This window comes from Carcharhinus amblyrhynchos, chromosome 7, assembly GCF_965287045.1.
Source record: "Carcharhinus amblyrhynchos chromosome 7, sCarAmb.v2.hapA, whole genome shotgun sequence".
Lineage (NCBI taxonomy): Eukaryota > Metazoa > Chordata > Chondrichthyes > Carcharhiniformes > Carcharhinidae > Carcharhinus > Carcharhinus amblyrhynchos.
This window is the reverse complement of record NC_137330.1, coordinates 85,538,595-85,554,949: the sequence shown is the minus strand read 5'-3', so window position 1 is coordinate 85,554,949 and position 16,355 is coordinate 85,538,595. Positions and strand designations below refer to the sequence as shown.

Genomic DNA, 16,355 nt, shown 5'->3' with positions numbered 1-16,355 from the left:
TGGCAAGCTTCAAAATAGTCATCGCAGATACTTTGGAACAGTTATATTGGAACCTCTGGTGGGCCAATCACCAGACCGTTCTGGTAACAAAATAGCTTTCCAACTTGTTCAGCAAGGATAATGCTTAGTACTAAGTAGCAAGATGCCAGATTCCATCACAGGAGGAGTTTTATAATGTATTTGTTCTTGGAACGTGGGCTTCACTGGCTAGGCTGGCATTTACTGTCTACTCCTAATTGCTCTCAAGAAGGTGGTAGTAAGACACCTTTTTAAACTACTGCACTCCCCAAGATGTAAGTAACCTCCCCCCCCCCCCCCCACCACCACCCCACAGTGCTGTTAGGGAGGGATTTGCAGGATTTTGACCCAATGACAGTGAAGCACAGTGATATATTTCCAAGTCTGGACTGTACGTGGCTTGGAGGTGTTCTGGAACGAGTGCATATAATAGTTCTCCAGAACTGTTCAATTATTCAAAATTAATAGAACTTGAGGTTTGTCATAACCCCAGTTATTAGCACAGATTTGCTTCTCAAAGTCAGAGCTAGTCTTGCACAAATCGTCAGTTTTCTCCAGGTCACCGCTGCCATCTTCAATATTGTCCTCGCTAATGCTCTTCTGGCCTGTGCCACTGACATCAATCTTAGCCGCATATGGATCCTTCAAGTCAGAATTTACTGGTTCACTGTCATCTACATCAACAATAACTGGGTCAGCAGCAACGAGGTCTGAAGAATTTTTGATCATTTCCACTTGTGTCTCGTCCTTCTGGTCAACTTCACAAACATCAGGCACTGTCTCCAATGTTGTCAGTACACTTACGTTGCTTTCCTCGGGCTTCATGGAGCTTATATTGCTATATCGTTTTCCACCCATAACGTGCTGAGGATAGAAATTCAATCACAACATAAAATTTAAATGAGTTAGGTAACAAGTGTCAGATTCATCTTCTCCATTTTAAGTACATTTTCCTTTGAAATAAAATGCTTATACTTCTAAAAAAAAACGTTTTTGCAAAGGTAGACAAGTTACAACACAAATTGGCCATTCACCTGTTGTAATTTACCAAACTATGTATTTTAGTAGACGCATTAACTTTGTGACATTTTTAAAGAAGTGGACAGTATTGCTTTTCTAATTTTTTTTTAAGTCCCTCTACCTTTATTTCATTCTTTCCCCATGTGCAAAGTATCTCATTTGATTTTACTACTCTATTCATATTGCTCTTGTTTTCCCACACAATTTTCTTCATTTATTTTTCTGATCTCTATTAACTTAGCCTCACATTTTTAGTTTTCTCCAATCACTCCATCCTAGTTTAAACAGAAATAGGGAAAATTCACAGCATGGGAGATCATTTCAGCCCAGTGTGTGTGTGCCCAACTGAAAGAATGCGCCGGCTTAATTCTACTTTCTAGCTCTCGGCTGGTCACTTTGTAGGATGATGCATTTTAAATGCACATCCAATCACTTTTTAAATATGATGAGAGTTCCTGTCGCCATCATCCTTTTCAGGGATCACGCACACGCTGGAATCATTTCTCAACTTCTTTCAAATCTGTCTGCCAATTATTTTAATTCTAAACTCGGTTATAGGTCCCTCTCATCCACTCCCATTCTATCTAGGCCTCTCTTTAACATTAACGCAACAAAATCCAAACAGCAGCTCCCCCCCCTCCCAAACCAGCTCTCTGTTCCAAAGAAAACAATCCCAGTTTATCCAATCTTTCCTCATAGTTGAAAGTTCTCCATTCCTAGCAACACTCCCAGAAATCTGAAACAAAGTGGAAATAATCAACAAATATTATAGCATCTATAGGAACAGAAAGTGAATTAATGTTTCGGGCTGATGATTTTTCAATTCAATCTTCCATTACTGCTTAATATTCCCAATGTTTTTACTTCAGATTGATGGCAAACCAGAGTTTTTTTTTATTCATTCATGGGACATGGGCATCGCTGGCTGTCAAGCATTTATTGCCCATCCCTAGTTGCCCTTGGAAGGCAGTTGAGAGTCAACCACATTGCTGTGGATCTGGAGTCACATGTAGGCCAGATCAAGTAAGGACAACATATTTCCTTTCCTGTAGGAGATCAGTGAATTCAATGGGTTTTTTCCAAAAATTGACAATGGTTTCACAGTCATCAGTAGATTCTTAATTCCAGATATTTTTATTGAATTCAAGTTCTACCACCTGCTGTGGTGGGATTTGAACCCAGGTCTCCAGAACATTAGCTGAGTTTCTAGTGATATTACCACTAGGCCATCGTCTTTCTATGTAAAATTTGTTGATTATTTCCAGCATTTTAAATGAGCTGCTTCTGTATTGCATTCTTAAAAATCTTTGTACCCTCTCTAGTGTTATCACATTCTTACTGTAATGTGGTGACTAGAATTGCAAGCAGCACTCCAGCTGTGACTGAACTTTTATACAATTGTAGCATAACCCTCCTGCTGTTTGTGGACAGATGACTCAGCTAAAAAAGGAAAGCATGTCTTGTCAACTACTCGATCTGCCTGTCCTTTTAACTTCAAGGATTTGCAGACATGCACACTAAAATCTCTCCGTTTCGTCACACCTTACGGTAGCCTACCATTTATTGTGTGTTCCTCTGCCTTGTTTGTCACAAATGCATCACTTCACACTTTGCTGGATTGATTTAAATTTTGCCATCTTTTTGCCCACGTAACTAGTCCATTGATATCTTCCCGAATCCTGCAGCTTTCTTTCTCACGTCGACAACACAACCAATTTTTAAAATTGTTTACAATCTTCTTAATCTTGCTGTCTATGTATAAACTAAAATTACTGTTCTATCAGCAGCAATTTTCCTGCTCTGAGATAGCCTTTCCTAACATATTCTTAAATGGACACAGTACTAATAATATCTGAACATTTAAAAGGCACGTACAATGACACTGTACATTAATCAATAAAATCTGAATTGGCAAATTCAGCGTATGTTAAGTTTGGCTTTACTCATTATTAAAAACAATCAAGTTGCTTCTTTCCCCAGCATAAAATATTGTGAACTCACCAAAACCTTGGGTAAGGCTTGCTTCTTCTTCACAAAGAAGCAGATTAATACTGTTGCAAGCAGCCCCACGAAAATGACAGCCAAAATTCCTCCCACTATTTTAACTGCAAGGACTGATAAGCAAAAAATGATTACATGTTAAATCAATATTGTAACCAATGTGTCAAACAATTTTACAAAGTGCACAATATAACAAAATAAAATGAAATATTCACATCCAACACTCAACTACCATCTTCTATAATCCAAACTACATTTAATTATTGGCTTCCAATGGGAAAACATTCCCTTAGAGGCATCAGATGCCAATTTCAAACAGAAGATGGAATTTCCAGTGTCGTATGATCATGAGATATTTGCAAAACATTTCTAAAATGAACCAACTGAAAACAAATGAGGAAAATTTTCAGTATTATAGAAATTATAGCAGCTAAATCAACCCCTTGCCCCTGTTCAATTTACAATCTTGAGGGAGACACTTACTTTGAAAAATAGATTTTAACTCCCAGTTATTAACTGAAATAATTATATAGCAAGATTTCATGTTTCAAAAAAAGTGTTCTTGCTTCCATTGATATCAGGCTATGTGACCGTCCAATTCTTCTTGAGCACCTTGTGATTGTGTGCACCCCAGATCAAGCAAGGGGCCTCACTGCTTTCTTACTCGGTGGCTCCAAAAAATCAGAAAATATCCTTTGGTCTCAGCTTCTTACACAGTATCAACGATTGGCAGTTTTCTCTCTCTATCTATTTCCAAGCTGTTCCAGCTCCAGACAAAAAAAAACTGCCAGTACCTGTGAGAAAACCTACAGCTAAAAGAGAGCATCTCCCTGCAATCTGCCCCCATGGGAAAGTGGCACCCTTAGGGTGTCCTGGCTAGAGATTCCATCTAATTAACTTCAATTCCCAAAGCTGATACTTGATCTGAAAAATATATGGATACTGTGGACACTTTGAGGCTTTCCCTTGTTTACTAGTTTTGCAACTTCGCTTTAGCCTTGGAAATTATATATAATGATTTAAAACCTTCATACAGAGAACTGCAGACATTTCACCTACACCTAGAAACTCAGAATGGGCCCATCCATTGTTCAGAGCTTTCTTACTTTCAACAGTGAGTTTACTAAATAAACATAGGCCACCCTTTGAAAGGCAATTACTTCAGGTTTTGTTTACCAGCTTCTCACCATGGGTTTCCATTCATCTTACTTTTAATCTCCAAACTAAAAGTTATACTCTGAAAACGTGTGAATCGTGAGTGAGCCATTTTTGGAACAAACTTGATCATGGCCATTCTTACTCTTAACTTCATTTTTCACCTTTGTTCCATATCTCAATAAGTTTGATAAAATATTCTATTCACCTCAGTTCATCTCAGCCTTAAAAAAAATTGAAATAAACTTGCATTCAGTCATTTTAGGAACTGACTTTCGGCTTTCAACAATTTAAAGAACAAAGAACAAAGAAAATTACAGCACAGGACAGGCCCTTCGGCCCTCCAAGCCTGCACAGACAATTGCTTATGTCAAAAAGAACTTCCTGACTTAACTGTTAAATGACCTAGGATTCTCTCCACCAACACAAATAGTTACTTTCTATCTCCTAATAAACTAAATCCCTTAATCATTTTAAGTACTATTTAAGTGGGGCGACACGGTGGCACAGCAGTCAGCACTGCTGCCTCACAGCACCAAGGACCTGGGTTAGATTCCCATCTTGGGTGACTGTGCGGAGCCTGAACGTTCTCCGTGTCTGCGTGGGTTTCCTCCGGGCGCACGGGTTTCCTCCCACATCTAAAAAAGACGTGCTGGTTAGGTGCATTGACCCGAACAGGCGTCGGAATGTGGAGACTGGGGGAGTTTCACAGTAACTTCATTGCAGTGTTAATGTAAGCCTTACTTGTGACTAATACATAAAACTTTATCTTCCAAATTGCAAGGAAATTAATTTAAGTTGATACAAAGTCCTTGTAATGTCATGCTTTAAGTCCAGCATAATTCTGACAAATCTGGACAACGTATCCAGTTTTTAAGTTTTCAAGTTTTTAAGTTTATTTACCAGTGTCACAAGTAGGCTTACATTAACACTGCAATGAAGTTACTGCGAAAATCCTCAAGTCACACTCCAGCCCTGTTTGGTTATATCAAGGAAGAACTTAGCATGGCTAATGCACCCAACCAACAATCTGATAGTGGGAGAAAGCCAGAGCACCTGGAGGAAACACACGCAGATACGGGGAAAACATACCCAGGGAAAACTCTTGCTCAGAAGCCGGGAATCGAACTTGGGTCCCGTGCATTCTGAGGCTGCAGTGCTGACTGCTATGCCGCCCATATTCAATAATATCTTGAGGTTCCATGACAGAACTGAAGGTCAGCCTTTAGATGAGATCACGCCAAAACTGCGTACAGCCAAACCATTATGCTTTTGCATTCCAAACATCTTGAGATATCAAGACTATAATGATGCCTCTCTCTTCTGTTTTCACCTGAACACTGACCTTTAGTGGCATGCTCTTGGAAATCAGAATTAGTTTACTTCTCCTCACTATTAGATAATGTTTCTCCTTTCTTTTTTTAGATCCAACATCGATGACCTCACATCATTGACTATAGTTTTGTACAATCACGATTGTTGTCCCCTAGAATATGACTTTCTGTGCTTCCTAACTCTCTATGTCATCTGCAAACTTGGATAAACTCTTTATTCCTTCATCTAAGTCACTAATATATATGGTGAAAACCTAAATGTCCCACTTGAGATTTTTGAGAATCATAGAGACCATACAGTGCAGGAGACCGCCATTTGGCCCATCAAGTCAGCACCGACCACAATCCCACCCAGGCCCAATTTCCATTATCCCATATATTTACCCTGCTAATTCCCTGGCACTATGGTAAATTTAGCATGGTGAAATCAAGCTAACCCACATATCATTGGACTGTGGGAGGAAACAAAAGCACCCGGAGGAAACGCAGGCAGACATATGGAGAATGTGCAAACTCCACACAGACTGTGACCCGGGGCTGGAATTGAACCCAGGTCCCTGGTGCTGTGAGGCAGCAGTGCTAACCACTGTGCTGCCCCAACCTTTGACTGCATAATTTCAGAGAGCAAATCATTTTGACTCTGTCTCTTGCCTCCCATTTGCAAACGTGTGTGACAAAGTTACTTCCAATTATATTTTTGCCATTAATCTGTGTGGAAAAACGGTCAAAAAAATCTATATACCTTAGACAGTTCCCCATCTACTAAAAATATGATGAGTCACACGATCTATGCTTGACAAATCCATACTTACTCTAATCAATTGAGACCTACTTAACTACTCATTATGTATTGTTCCATTCTAGTCACACCAGTTCGGTAATGGGTTATAAAATGGAATTTGTTTTTCTTAGGTTAGACAACCTTATCCAAAAATCACCAACAACTTGCATTTATACAGTATTTTTAATGAATAAAACAGTTAAAGTGCTTCACAGGAGCACAGCAAGACAAAAATTGTCAGCGAGCCGAGGAAGGAGATAGCATGTTAGGAGAGCTGACTCAAACCTTCATCAAAGGAAACAAAAATGGAAAACTTTAGGGAGGGAATTACAGAGATTATGACTGGATGGCTGAAAACATTAGCACGGAGAAACAGATAACGGAAGACTCCCAAGAGGTTAGAATTGGATGAACAAATTATTCTTGGATGCTTGTCCTCTTTTAAGGTCAAACCAAATAGACAAACTCAAACTAAATAGGACAAAGTAAAAGGGGCAGCTCCCCAAAAGGAAGGGGAACAGCCCGAACAAAAACAAAAGTACAAAAGGAAACTTTTTTTTGGCTGGAGAGGGTTAGAGAAAATAATGAGAAGTGATCATGATGAATTTTGAAAACAAATCAGAGTTTTAATAGCAAAACACTGCCAGACTGTGGACCAGTGGAGATCAACAAACATAAAAATAGGCGAGCAATGCTGGGTGAGATTTGGATTATGAGCAGCAGAGTTTCCGATGAGCTCAAGTTTCGCAGGGATAGAAAATGGAAAGCTGGCCAGATATGTAGTGGAATAATCAAGTCTGGAGGTAGCAAAGGCATGGATGAGGGTTTTGGCAGGAGGGAGGTTGGGGTAAAGGCGTAGACAGGTAATGTGATACAAGTGGAAGCCGACATTGTTTATGCTGATGAGGATGTGGGATTAGAATCACAGCTCAGGATCATTGGTTTTGTTGACCGTTACTTTGCATTAATTATGCATGATGAATGCTCAGTCTATGAGTACTTCTAGGTATTTTTCAACTTCATCATTAGCTATTTTACTACTTACGGAATATACACCACTTAAATCTTCTCACGTAAAATATTTTAAACTTCATCTGTCATTTTTCTACCTTATAGTATATTTTGTGAAATTCTTTGTAGTTTTTGTGCATTCTACGCTGATCCCATTGTTTCTGTTACTCATTCAAATGTTATCAATTTGCACAAAGTATTTACTTTTTGCTTAGAATTATTTTTAGCGCATGATAGATGACTCAGTTGCAAGCAAAAGGTGTGGGAAAGTTATCTAAAGATGTTCTCCCACTCCCGCCCCCCAAAAAGAGACGTTACTTCTCAAGCAACTCATGCTGAAGTCAACATAAACAATGCAAACACAAAAGCAGCAGAAGAACTGGAGGACTGCAGTAAAGGTTTTCGAGTACAGCTGCTGAGGTTTAGCACTGGAAGAGATGTACCCTGTGCAGCATTTGACCGCAGTGGAGCTTAGATGGTTAATAGGATGCTGGGAGTGTCTTAATTCTGCTAGTCTCAAAGGGGAGAAAGGATGAGAGGTATCTTCTGTGGTGGAGATGGATGAAGCACTCTCTCAGAAAAAAGGTCCATTCTGTTAAGGTTTTTATACAGAAACCATAGAAAATTACAGTTCAGAAACAGGCCTTTTGGCCCTTCTTGTCAGCGCCAAAACCATTTTTTGCCGAGTCCCACTGACCTGCATTTGAACCATATCCCTCCACACCCCTCTCACGCATGAACCTGTCCAAGTTTTTCTTAAATGTTGAATGTGACCCCGCATTTACTACTTTATCCAGCAACTCATTCCACACTCCCACCACTCTCTAAGTGAAGAAGCCCCTCTAATATTCCCTTTAAACTTTTCTCCTTTCACCTTTAACCCATGCCCTCTGGTTTTTTTCTCCCCCAGCCTCAGTGGAAAAAGCCTGCTTGCATTCACTCTATCTATACCCATCAAAATCTTACACACCTCTATCAAATCAACCCTCATTCTTCTACGCTCCAGGGAATAAAGCCCTAACCTATTCAATCTCTCTCTGTAACTCAGCTTCTCAAGTCCTGGCAACATCCTCGTGAACCTTCTCTGCAGTCTTTCAATCTCATTTACATCCTTCCTGTAACTAGGTGACCAAAACTGTACACAATACTCTAAATTCGGCCTCACCAATGCCTTATATAACCTTACCATAACACTCCAACTTTTATACTCGATACTCCAATTTATAAAGGCCAATGTACCAAAAGCACTCTTATGGCTGGGGAACATTGAACAATCTTTAAAAAACAAGTGGCTCAGAGCAGATGGCACAGAGAGAAGGGAATGAAGGTGCATTGCAACCAAGAACGATGTTATCTCAAAGTTTAGAGGATGCTTTCCCTCCTGGCAAGAAACCAGCTCGCCATATATCACAGTTACATATGTAGAGGCAAAGCAGGCTTTTTATTGTCTCCCAAACCCTTATCTAGAATGTAAGCTTGACTGCCCTCATAAGATGGGCAGAATCGGCAATCTTTTTTTAAAAATGGACTGGACCTGCATCTGATGGAACTTTTGAGAGAAAGAAAGAATTAAAAAACTGCCATGGATGGGAATTAGTACAACATAAATGTACACTAATTTGTTGTACTGAACGTAGTATTTTGATCCTTTTCATAATTTAATTTTTTTGCTATTTGTAACAAAATCATAAACTTAAGTGAAGCATAATTCAGAATTTCATTATAAAAGAAGAAAGGGAAACCTCCTCTCATATACTTCAGCAGCTACAATTTAGCTGCTAGGCATCAAGACTAACTATCTGTGCAAGAAACAAAATACAAGCTTTGATCAGGCAACGTAAGAACTAGGAGCCCGAGTAGGCCATTTGGCCTCTTGAGCCTGCTCCGCCATTCATTAAGATCATGGCTGATCTTTTCGTGGTCTCAGCTCTACTTGCCCACCTGCTCACCATAACCCTCAACTCCTTTACTGCTCAAAAATTTATCTATCCTTGCCTTTAAAACATGAAATGAGGTAGCCTCAATTGCTTCACCAGGCAGAGAATTCCACAGATTCACAACCCTTTGTGTAAAGAAGTTCCTCCTCAACTCAGTCCTAAATCTGCTTCCCCTTATTTTGAGGCCATGCCCCCTAGTTCTAGTTTCACCTGCTAGTGGAAACAACTTCCCTGTTTCTACCTTATCTATTCCCTTCATAACCTTATATGACTCTATAGGATCTCCCCTCGTTCTTCGGAATTCCAATGAGTATACCCCAGTCTACTCAGTCTCTCCTCATAAGCCATCCCTCTCAGCTCTGGAATCAACTAGTGAATTTCCTCTGCATCCCCTCCAGTCCTAGTATATCCTTTCCCAAATAAGGAGACCAAAACTGTATACAGTACTCCAGGTGTGGCCTCACCAACACATTATACAGCTGCAACATAACCTCGCTGTTTTTAAACTCCATCCCTCTAGCAATGAAGGACAAAATTCCATTTGCCGCCTTAATTACCAACTGCACCTGCAAATCAACTGAGATTCACGCGCAAGGACACCCAGGTTCCCCTGCACAATTGCATGCTGCAATTTTTTACCATTTAAATAATAGTCCATTTTGTTGTAATTCCTAACAAATTGGATGATCTCACATTTACCAACATTGTACTCCATCTGTCAGTCCCTCGCCCACTCACTTAGACAATCTACATCCCTATGCAGACTTTCAGCATCTTCTGCACACTTTGCCCTGCCACTCATCTTTGTGTCATCTATGAATTTTGCACACTTGGTCCCCAACTCCAAATCATCTATGTAAATCGCAAACAATTGTGATCCCAACAGTGATCCTGAGGCACACCACTGATTGCCAACCAGAAAAACACCCATTTACCGCCACTCTTTGCTTTGTGTTAGTTAATATACTATGCACATAGCCCAACAGGGTATACATACCTTTGACGGGATCAGTATTAGCTTGTTGTGATTTGGAAACAGTTTCAGATTCCAACTCATCCGTGATATTCTCCGAATTCAGTGGATGCTGTCCATTCTCCGCGTAATCATCATCATCATCATCATCATAGTAATCAAACTCTGGGTACCCATCCTCCGAGTACCCATCCTCCAAGTACCCATCCTCCAAGTACCCTTCCAATTCTGTGTCTCCTTCTTTAAAAGGGCAACTTAGCTTTTCATTCAGTGGAACAATGTGGTCCTCTTTCCTTGGGGTTGGTGACCAAGGCAACTTCCTTGAATCTGTCAAAATATTGCATGGCATTCATGAATGATGCTTGCCTCCACACAGTTAGTCAAGTGTTGGCCACGTGAAATTCATGCTTTGCCAGCACGATACTTTCTTTGTTATTGCTCACCAAGGTTGACTCATATCTTCCTTCCAAAAGGACACTCAGCTCAGTGGGAGCAGAAAAATAGAACTTCTAGAATATTTCAGGGTGTAATTTAATAGTCTGACATGGTCAGGAAAGGCCAAAGCATAGTGACACATTCAACTACATCCTACTCTCATGCACTACATCAATCCCCTCATCCTGCTTTATCCCGCCTCCTCTATGATGGCATAGCTCTCATTCATATACTTTGACACTTCCTTCTCTTTCTCTGCATTTTTTCACATCCCATCTATTCATCCACTACTGCCAACCATAGTCAAGGAAATTTCATGCTTTGGAATGGCATTTGATGAGGATAACTATCAGGCAAAAGCATACCATCACACTCATATCTATTCCTTTCTTCATCACAGGAGTATCACTGAGCAGAAGCAATGTGCAAAGCACTGACAGACATGCCAAGCATACTGACCAAGAATGCAGAAAGAATGGAGGATACAATTACAAGCACGAGTGGGTTAATATCACAGAACATTGCAATAATGTGTTCACGTACCCACTGGGTGTCTAGGATGTTACCACACTGCCATCGATTAGCACCGATAATATGGCACGCGACACTTGTTGATAATGTGGACAAAGTATGGCTACAACAATGATTTAACAACAATAATGGCAACAGTGACTTTAAAATGGCTATTCTGGCTGAGAGTGAAGCATGCAGGGAATTTTGGTCAACTTATAGATTAAAACCAGATGCAGGTCATAAAGAGGCTCTGATCTGGGAGCTGTGATTTGAAGCTTCTTGTGGTGGCCAAATAAGAACGTAAGAAATAGGAGCAGGAGTAGGCCATCTAGCCCTTTGAGCCTGCCTTGCCATTCAACAAGATCATGGCTGATCTGAAGTCGATCAGTTCCACTTTCCTGCCTTCTCCCCACAACCCATAATTCCCTTGTCTATCAGAAACCTATCTACCTGTGACTTAAATATATTCAGCGAGGTAGCCTCCACCAGTTCAATGGGCAGAGAATTCCAGAGACTCACCACCCTTTGAGTGAAGAAATTCCTCCTCAACTCCGATCCTAATGGGCACCCCCCCCCCCCCACTTATTTTGAGGCTGTGCCCTCTAGTTCTGCTATCCTTTCTAAGCGGGAAGAATCTCTCTACCTCTACCCTATCTATCCCCTTCATTATATGTCTCTATAAGATCCCCCCCTCAGCCTTCTAAACTCTGATGAGTACAGACCCAGTCTATTCAATCTCTCCTCATAGGCCAACCCCCTCATCTCCAGTATCAGCCTAGTGAACCTCCTCTGCACTCCCTCCAAGGCCAATATATCCTTCCGCAAATGCGGCAATCGAAACTGCACTCAGTACTCCAGCTGCAGCCTCACCAGTGCCCTGTACAGTTGCAGCAAGACCTCCCTACTTTTATATTCTATCCCCCTCGCTATAAAGGCCAACATTCCATTCGCCTTCTTGATCACCTGCTGCACCTGCAGACTGGGTTTTTGTGATTCGTGCACAAGGACCCCCAGGTCCCTCTGCACCGCAGCATGCTGCAGCTTTTCACCCTTTAAATAGTAATCCCTCCTACTATTATTATTTCTACCAAAATAAGGGAAGTTGTTTCCATTAACTGAGACATCGTGGCTCTGATTTTTATGCCTGCTAATGCATGGGATATGTAAAATGAACTAAGCATCATGGCTTCATTCAAAAGTAATTTCACTAGATATTCGAGTCATGTGATCGATTTCTGGTTACAACAGTTGACTGAATGACAGAGAATCTTCTGGAAGATTATGGATAAAAGACATGAGAGTTCTTTGTTTGGCAGCGACAACTCGGAAGAGACTAACCATTGCAACAAAGATTGTACCCTGAAGAATGCTTCAGAGAGAAGAAAATTGATTCTACAGCAGGGATATTTCTTGGCTAAGGTTTTCTTAACTCTATTTTCAGTTAAATAGTTTAATTTGATGTTCAGTTAGAGTTAAAGTGCAGTTGAAAGTTGATGTTTAGTTAGGGTTAAAGTTCAGTAAAGAGTTAATGAGTTGCAACTGTTTGTGTTTGAGCTGGCACTAGAAGTGTTAAATAATTAATTGAATTACTGTTCTTGTTTGTCTCATAAAATTTGAATGCTTAGAAAGTGTTTAAATTAAAGATGTATAACAGAATGGCACCCCAGATGGTACTCGATAAGAGGTAAGTACTGTTACCCCAAGATTGAACCTTTTATTTGTTAAGTGGTTAAAAGCGATCCAGGCATTTCATTTAATGTGACGAAATAACGTCAGAACTCGTTTGAACAGGGGAGGTGGTAACCCTATAGCTGGCCACAAATAGGATTAAAGACCTATTTTTTGGTAGTATTTTGGGGAGTGGATTGACTCATGTTCCTGATATGCCAGTCATAGGGGGAGTAGGAATTAATTTTTGTAGTGTCAGTATTGTTCCTGGGCTAAGTGCCTGTCTTCCTTCCTTAGTTAATCTAGATTTTGAAGTAAGATTAGTCAGGGGGAAGGATGAACTCCATTGTTGACCATGAGACAAGGCTCAAACCTAACTCTGGAGTAGAGAAGGGGTGTTCATCATACTCTTGATAACAACTGACTTACTGGGACTGATTGGTAAATTAGCAGGCGCTGTACCCTTTCAGTCACTTCTTGTTCTCCTGGGACTACACCTAGACAAATGGGTAGAATACTACAGTGAGTTTTTGGATCTGGGATCCATGAGTCAGAGATGTTTTAATGACAGAAACAGAAATAAAGGAAAATGTTTGTTGAAACTGAGTAGTTATTGTGATTATTAGTTTAGAAGAGTTACAAAGTGAAAAGCCAAGAAAATGAAGTTAAAAGATGAGTTAGAAATTATGAAGTAGTTGAGAACTTAAGAGAAGAAAATGAGCAATTTTGTGAAAAAGTAGAAAGCAGAAACAAAAGAATGAAGTAAATATATCATCTATGAGTCAGGTTAAAGTATATCAAGTAAGTGAGGTGAATTGAAGCTCTGGTACCCCAAGTTCCAGTAGGAGATTAATAAATTAAATGCAGATATGGATGTTGTCTGTATTTGGGAGAGTTGAGTCTGAGGGAAATAATGATTATGGATTGGGTTTAGATTGTATCTGGAAAAAGAATGCCCGCTTTGCAAGTGGCATTGTCTGGGGACCCCCACCTCTTTTTCCAGAGGCCCCTAATTCATCAGCGAGTTCAGAATTTGCCCCTGGTCTGATGAATCTTGTGATTTTTAGTCGCAAAGAGGGCACAGAATTACCAGGAGATTTTGATTGAGAAGGAAGCCCATGAACCCCATTAAGAGAGACCATGTGAGGTAAGGAAATTAAACCCTCACTGACATCACAAAGAACCCTAAGGGGTCCTTTTGTTTTTTTAAAAGGGGGAAGTGTGCAATGTGATGTCACAGAATTGAGAGAGAAAGGAACTATGTTCCCTCACCTTACTTGCAAAATATTGTAAATTAATTGGCAAGATGAAAAAATTGATTAGAGGAAATCTGAAGTTGAGTTAATATTAGAGTAGTTTTTGTATTTCAATGTGTTTGTGCAGTCTGGTTGCTTGTTAAATGTAGGTGGTTATTGTTGCATTAGGTTGAGAACAGGAGTTGGTAAAGCCTGTTTATTCCTGTGGAGTATTTATTGTGGGCAATAAATGCAATGCGTTACATTTTGGTTTAATTTCAAAAGGGGCTGAGAAAGTGTTAAAATTTAAGTTTACGATTTCTTGAATTTACTTCTGAGTTTGATTACAGTTTTGAAAAAAGAATGAATTTTCTACATTTTCTTTAAACGTTTTTCTTCATCCCAGTTTAAAGTGTTGAATTTGAACGAAAGGGAAAATGCTGTGGAATGAACGTTGAAAGCTTCCAGGTGGGTCTACGTGTTAAATAAAGCTATTGTGTAGATAATTTTTGTTGTTGTTTGCTTTAATGTTTTAATGTTCTTCTCCTAATTGTGATTTTACAATGGTGGGTTTGATACAGAGTTTAAAATTAAATGGAAATTAGATTGGACTAAAGCGAAATAAATTTTTGGAATTCTGTGACCTTTTAGGTGTAATCAATGGCCATGATTGTGCTGAAGTGATATAGGATATAAATACGTACATAATATATATGTGGAAAGTTACTTTGAACACAATTTTTGGAAAGCAAATCGAAATTTTAAAATCAAAGCGCATAAATTGCAGTTTTAAATAACTAATTTGAATTTTGACTAACCCTGGGTTCCAATTGTGATGAGAGGGTTTAAGGTTTGGAGAGAACCATGTACTTTTTCCTTTGTCTTGAAGAAATTGCTACATCATCACATTGGAATGTGTTTTATTTCTTGAGCCTTTCTTAACTGGCAGTGATTTCATCATCTTCAGTTCCTAACTCGGCAATTAAGAATTGATATACATTGGAGATTATGAATTTTACTTTTGTTTTGTTTTTAAATTTGATAGAGGTTTCGAGACCAAATTAACTCATTTGGCTCCAAGCCGAATATATATTTTTTGTGTTTTTATTTTAAGTAGATGGCTCATGAGTAACAAAATCTAGCAGTTTCAAGACTTCAAAGGTGGTGGGTGTCTGGAACTCATTGCCAGAGGAGGTAATGGAAGCAGATTTTTAAGGGGCATCTTGACAAATACATGAATAGGATGGGAATAGAGGAATATGGTCCCTGGAAGGGTACAGGGCTTCAGTTAAGTTGGGCAACATGGTCAGTGCAGGCTTGGAGGGCCAAAGGGCCTGTTCCTGCGCTGTAATTTTCTTTGTTTTTTTGTTCAAGATTGTTTGTCATAATCCACTGATAATTGAGACCTGCAGAGTTTGACTCATTCAGATTTTCTTAGTGTTACCTTTGAATTAAAGTGATTGGTTATACTTAAACATTACCGTTTCTGATATTTAATTGATTGAATAAATTGAGTGCATAAAATAGCCAAATCATATCAATGGGAAGTTACCTAAATTCTAAAAGGGTAAAGTAGTTTTAATTTTGACAAATAAAGGCTAATGAAAAGAGTGTCTGAATGGGTTTTGCATTTCAAGGAGGGATACATTGAAATATATTCTCAGTTCATGATGTTATCATTTGAATCTGGGATAATCTTACAAAGTAATATCTGTTTGTTTTGTGAGTTTCCTGTACCGAGTAAATGTTATCTATGATCATGCTCATGTTCACATGTAAAGTTTGTTTGATTCAATGTACCTAAATGCTATAAGTTGGGAATTAATTTTCTGCAAAAGTGAAGGGCTCTGGAGAGTGTCAATGACACTACAACAGATGACAGGATTTTTGCCTAGTATCTCTTTATTTGGGGTTACAGGGGTTAAAATGCTTAGAAGAGGAACAAATAAACCATTTGTGCAAATTATCTTATTCATAAATAAATTTTGCTGAAAGTAGATAAAATGATGGAGGAGTTTCCTCTATAATTTGTTAAACTGGTAGAAAATTATTTGAATTACGTCTTGCTTGTACTTTGGATACAGTTGTAAATTGGGTCATAAAAGAACATAGCATGTGTATGCTAGAGGGAGATAGATTTTGAGCTCTGATTGGGGAAGTTTAAATTTAAAATGGTAATTGTGACAAAAAGTAATTATGCAAATTTGAAGAGTTTTAAATATCAAATACTTTGGAGAGTTAAACCTACTTCAGTACTTTTGGTACATGATCCTC

The 16,355-nt window shown here is 39.2% G+C and overlaps 1 protein-coding gene across 2 annotated transcripts in view; it reads right to left on the bottom strand.

Annotated features, from left to right (window-relative positions):
* Positions 1–311: 311 nt before the first annotated feature.
* LOC145345096 (interferon gamma receptor 1-like) overlaps positions 312–16,355 on the bottom strand; it is a 51,608-nt gene continuing 35,564 nt past the window's right edge. Inside the window, exons 6-8 of one of the 2 annotated variants that reach the window (XM_080192697.1) lie at positions 10,255–10,557; positions 3,040–3,152; positions 312–882 (exon numbers count right to left, since the gene is read on the bottom strand). In XM_080192697.1, coding sequence (XP_080048823.1) covers positions 466–882; positions 3,040–3,152; positions 10,255–10,557 — 833 coding nt within the window. In that variant the 3' untranslated portion in view covers positions 312–465. The remainder of the gene's footprint in view (positions 883–3,039; positions 3,153–10,254; positions 10,558–16,355) is intronic. The other variant, XM_080192698.1, reaches the window with a different exon arrangement.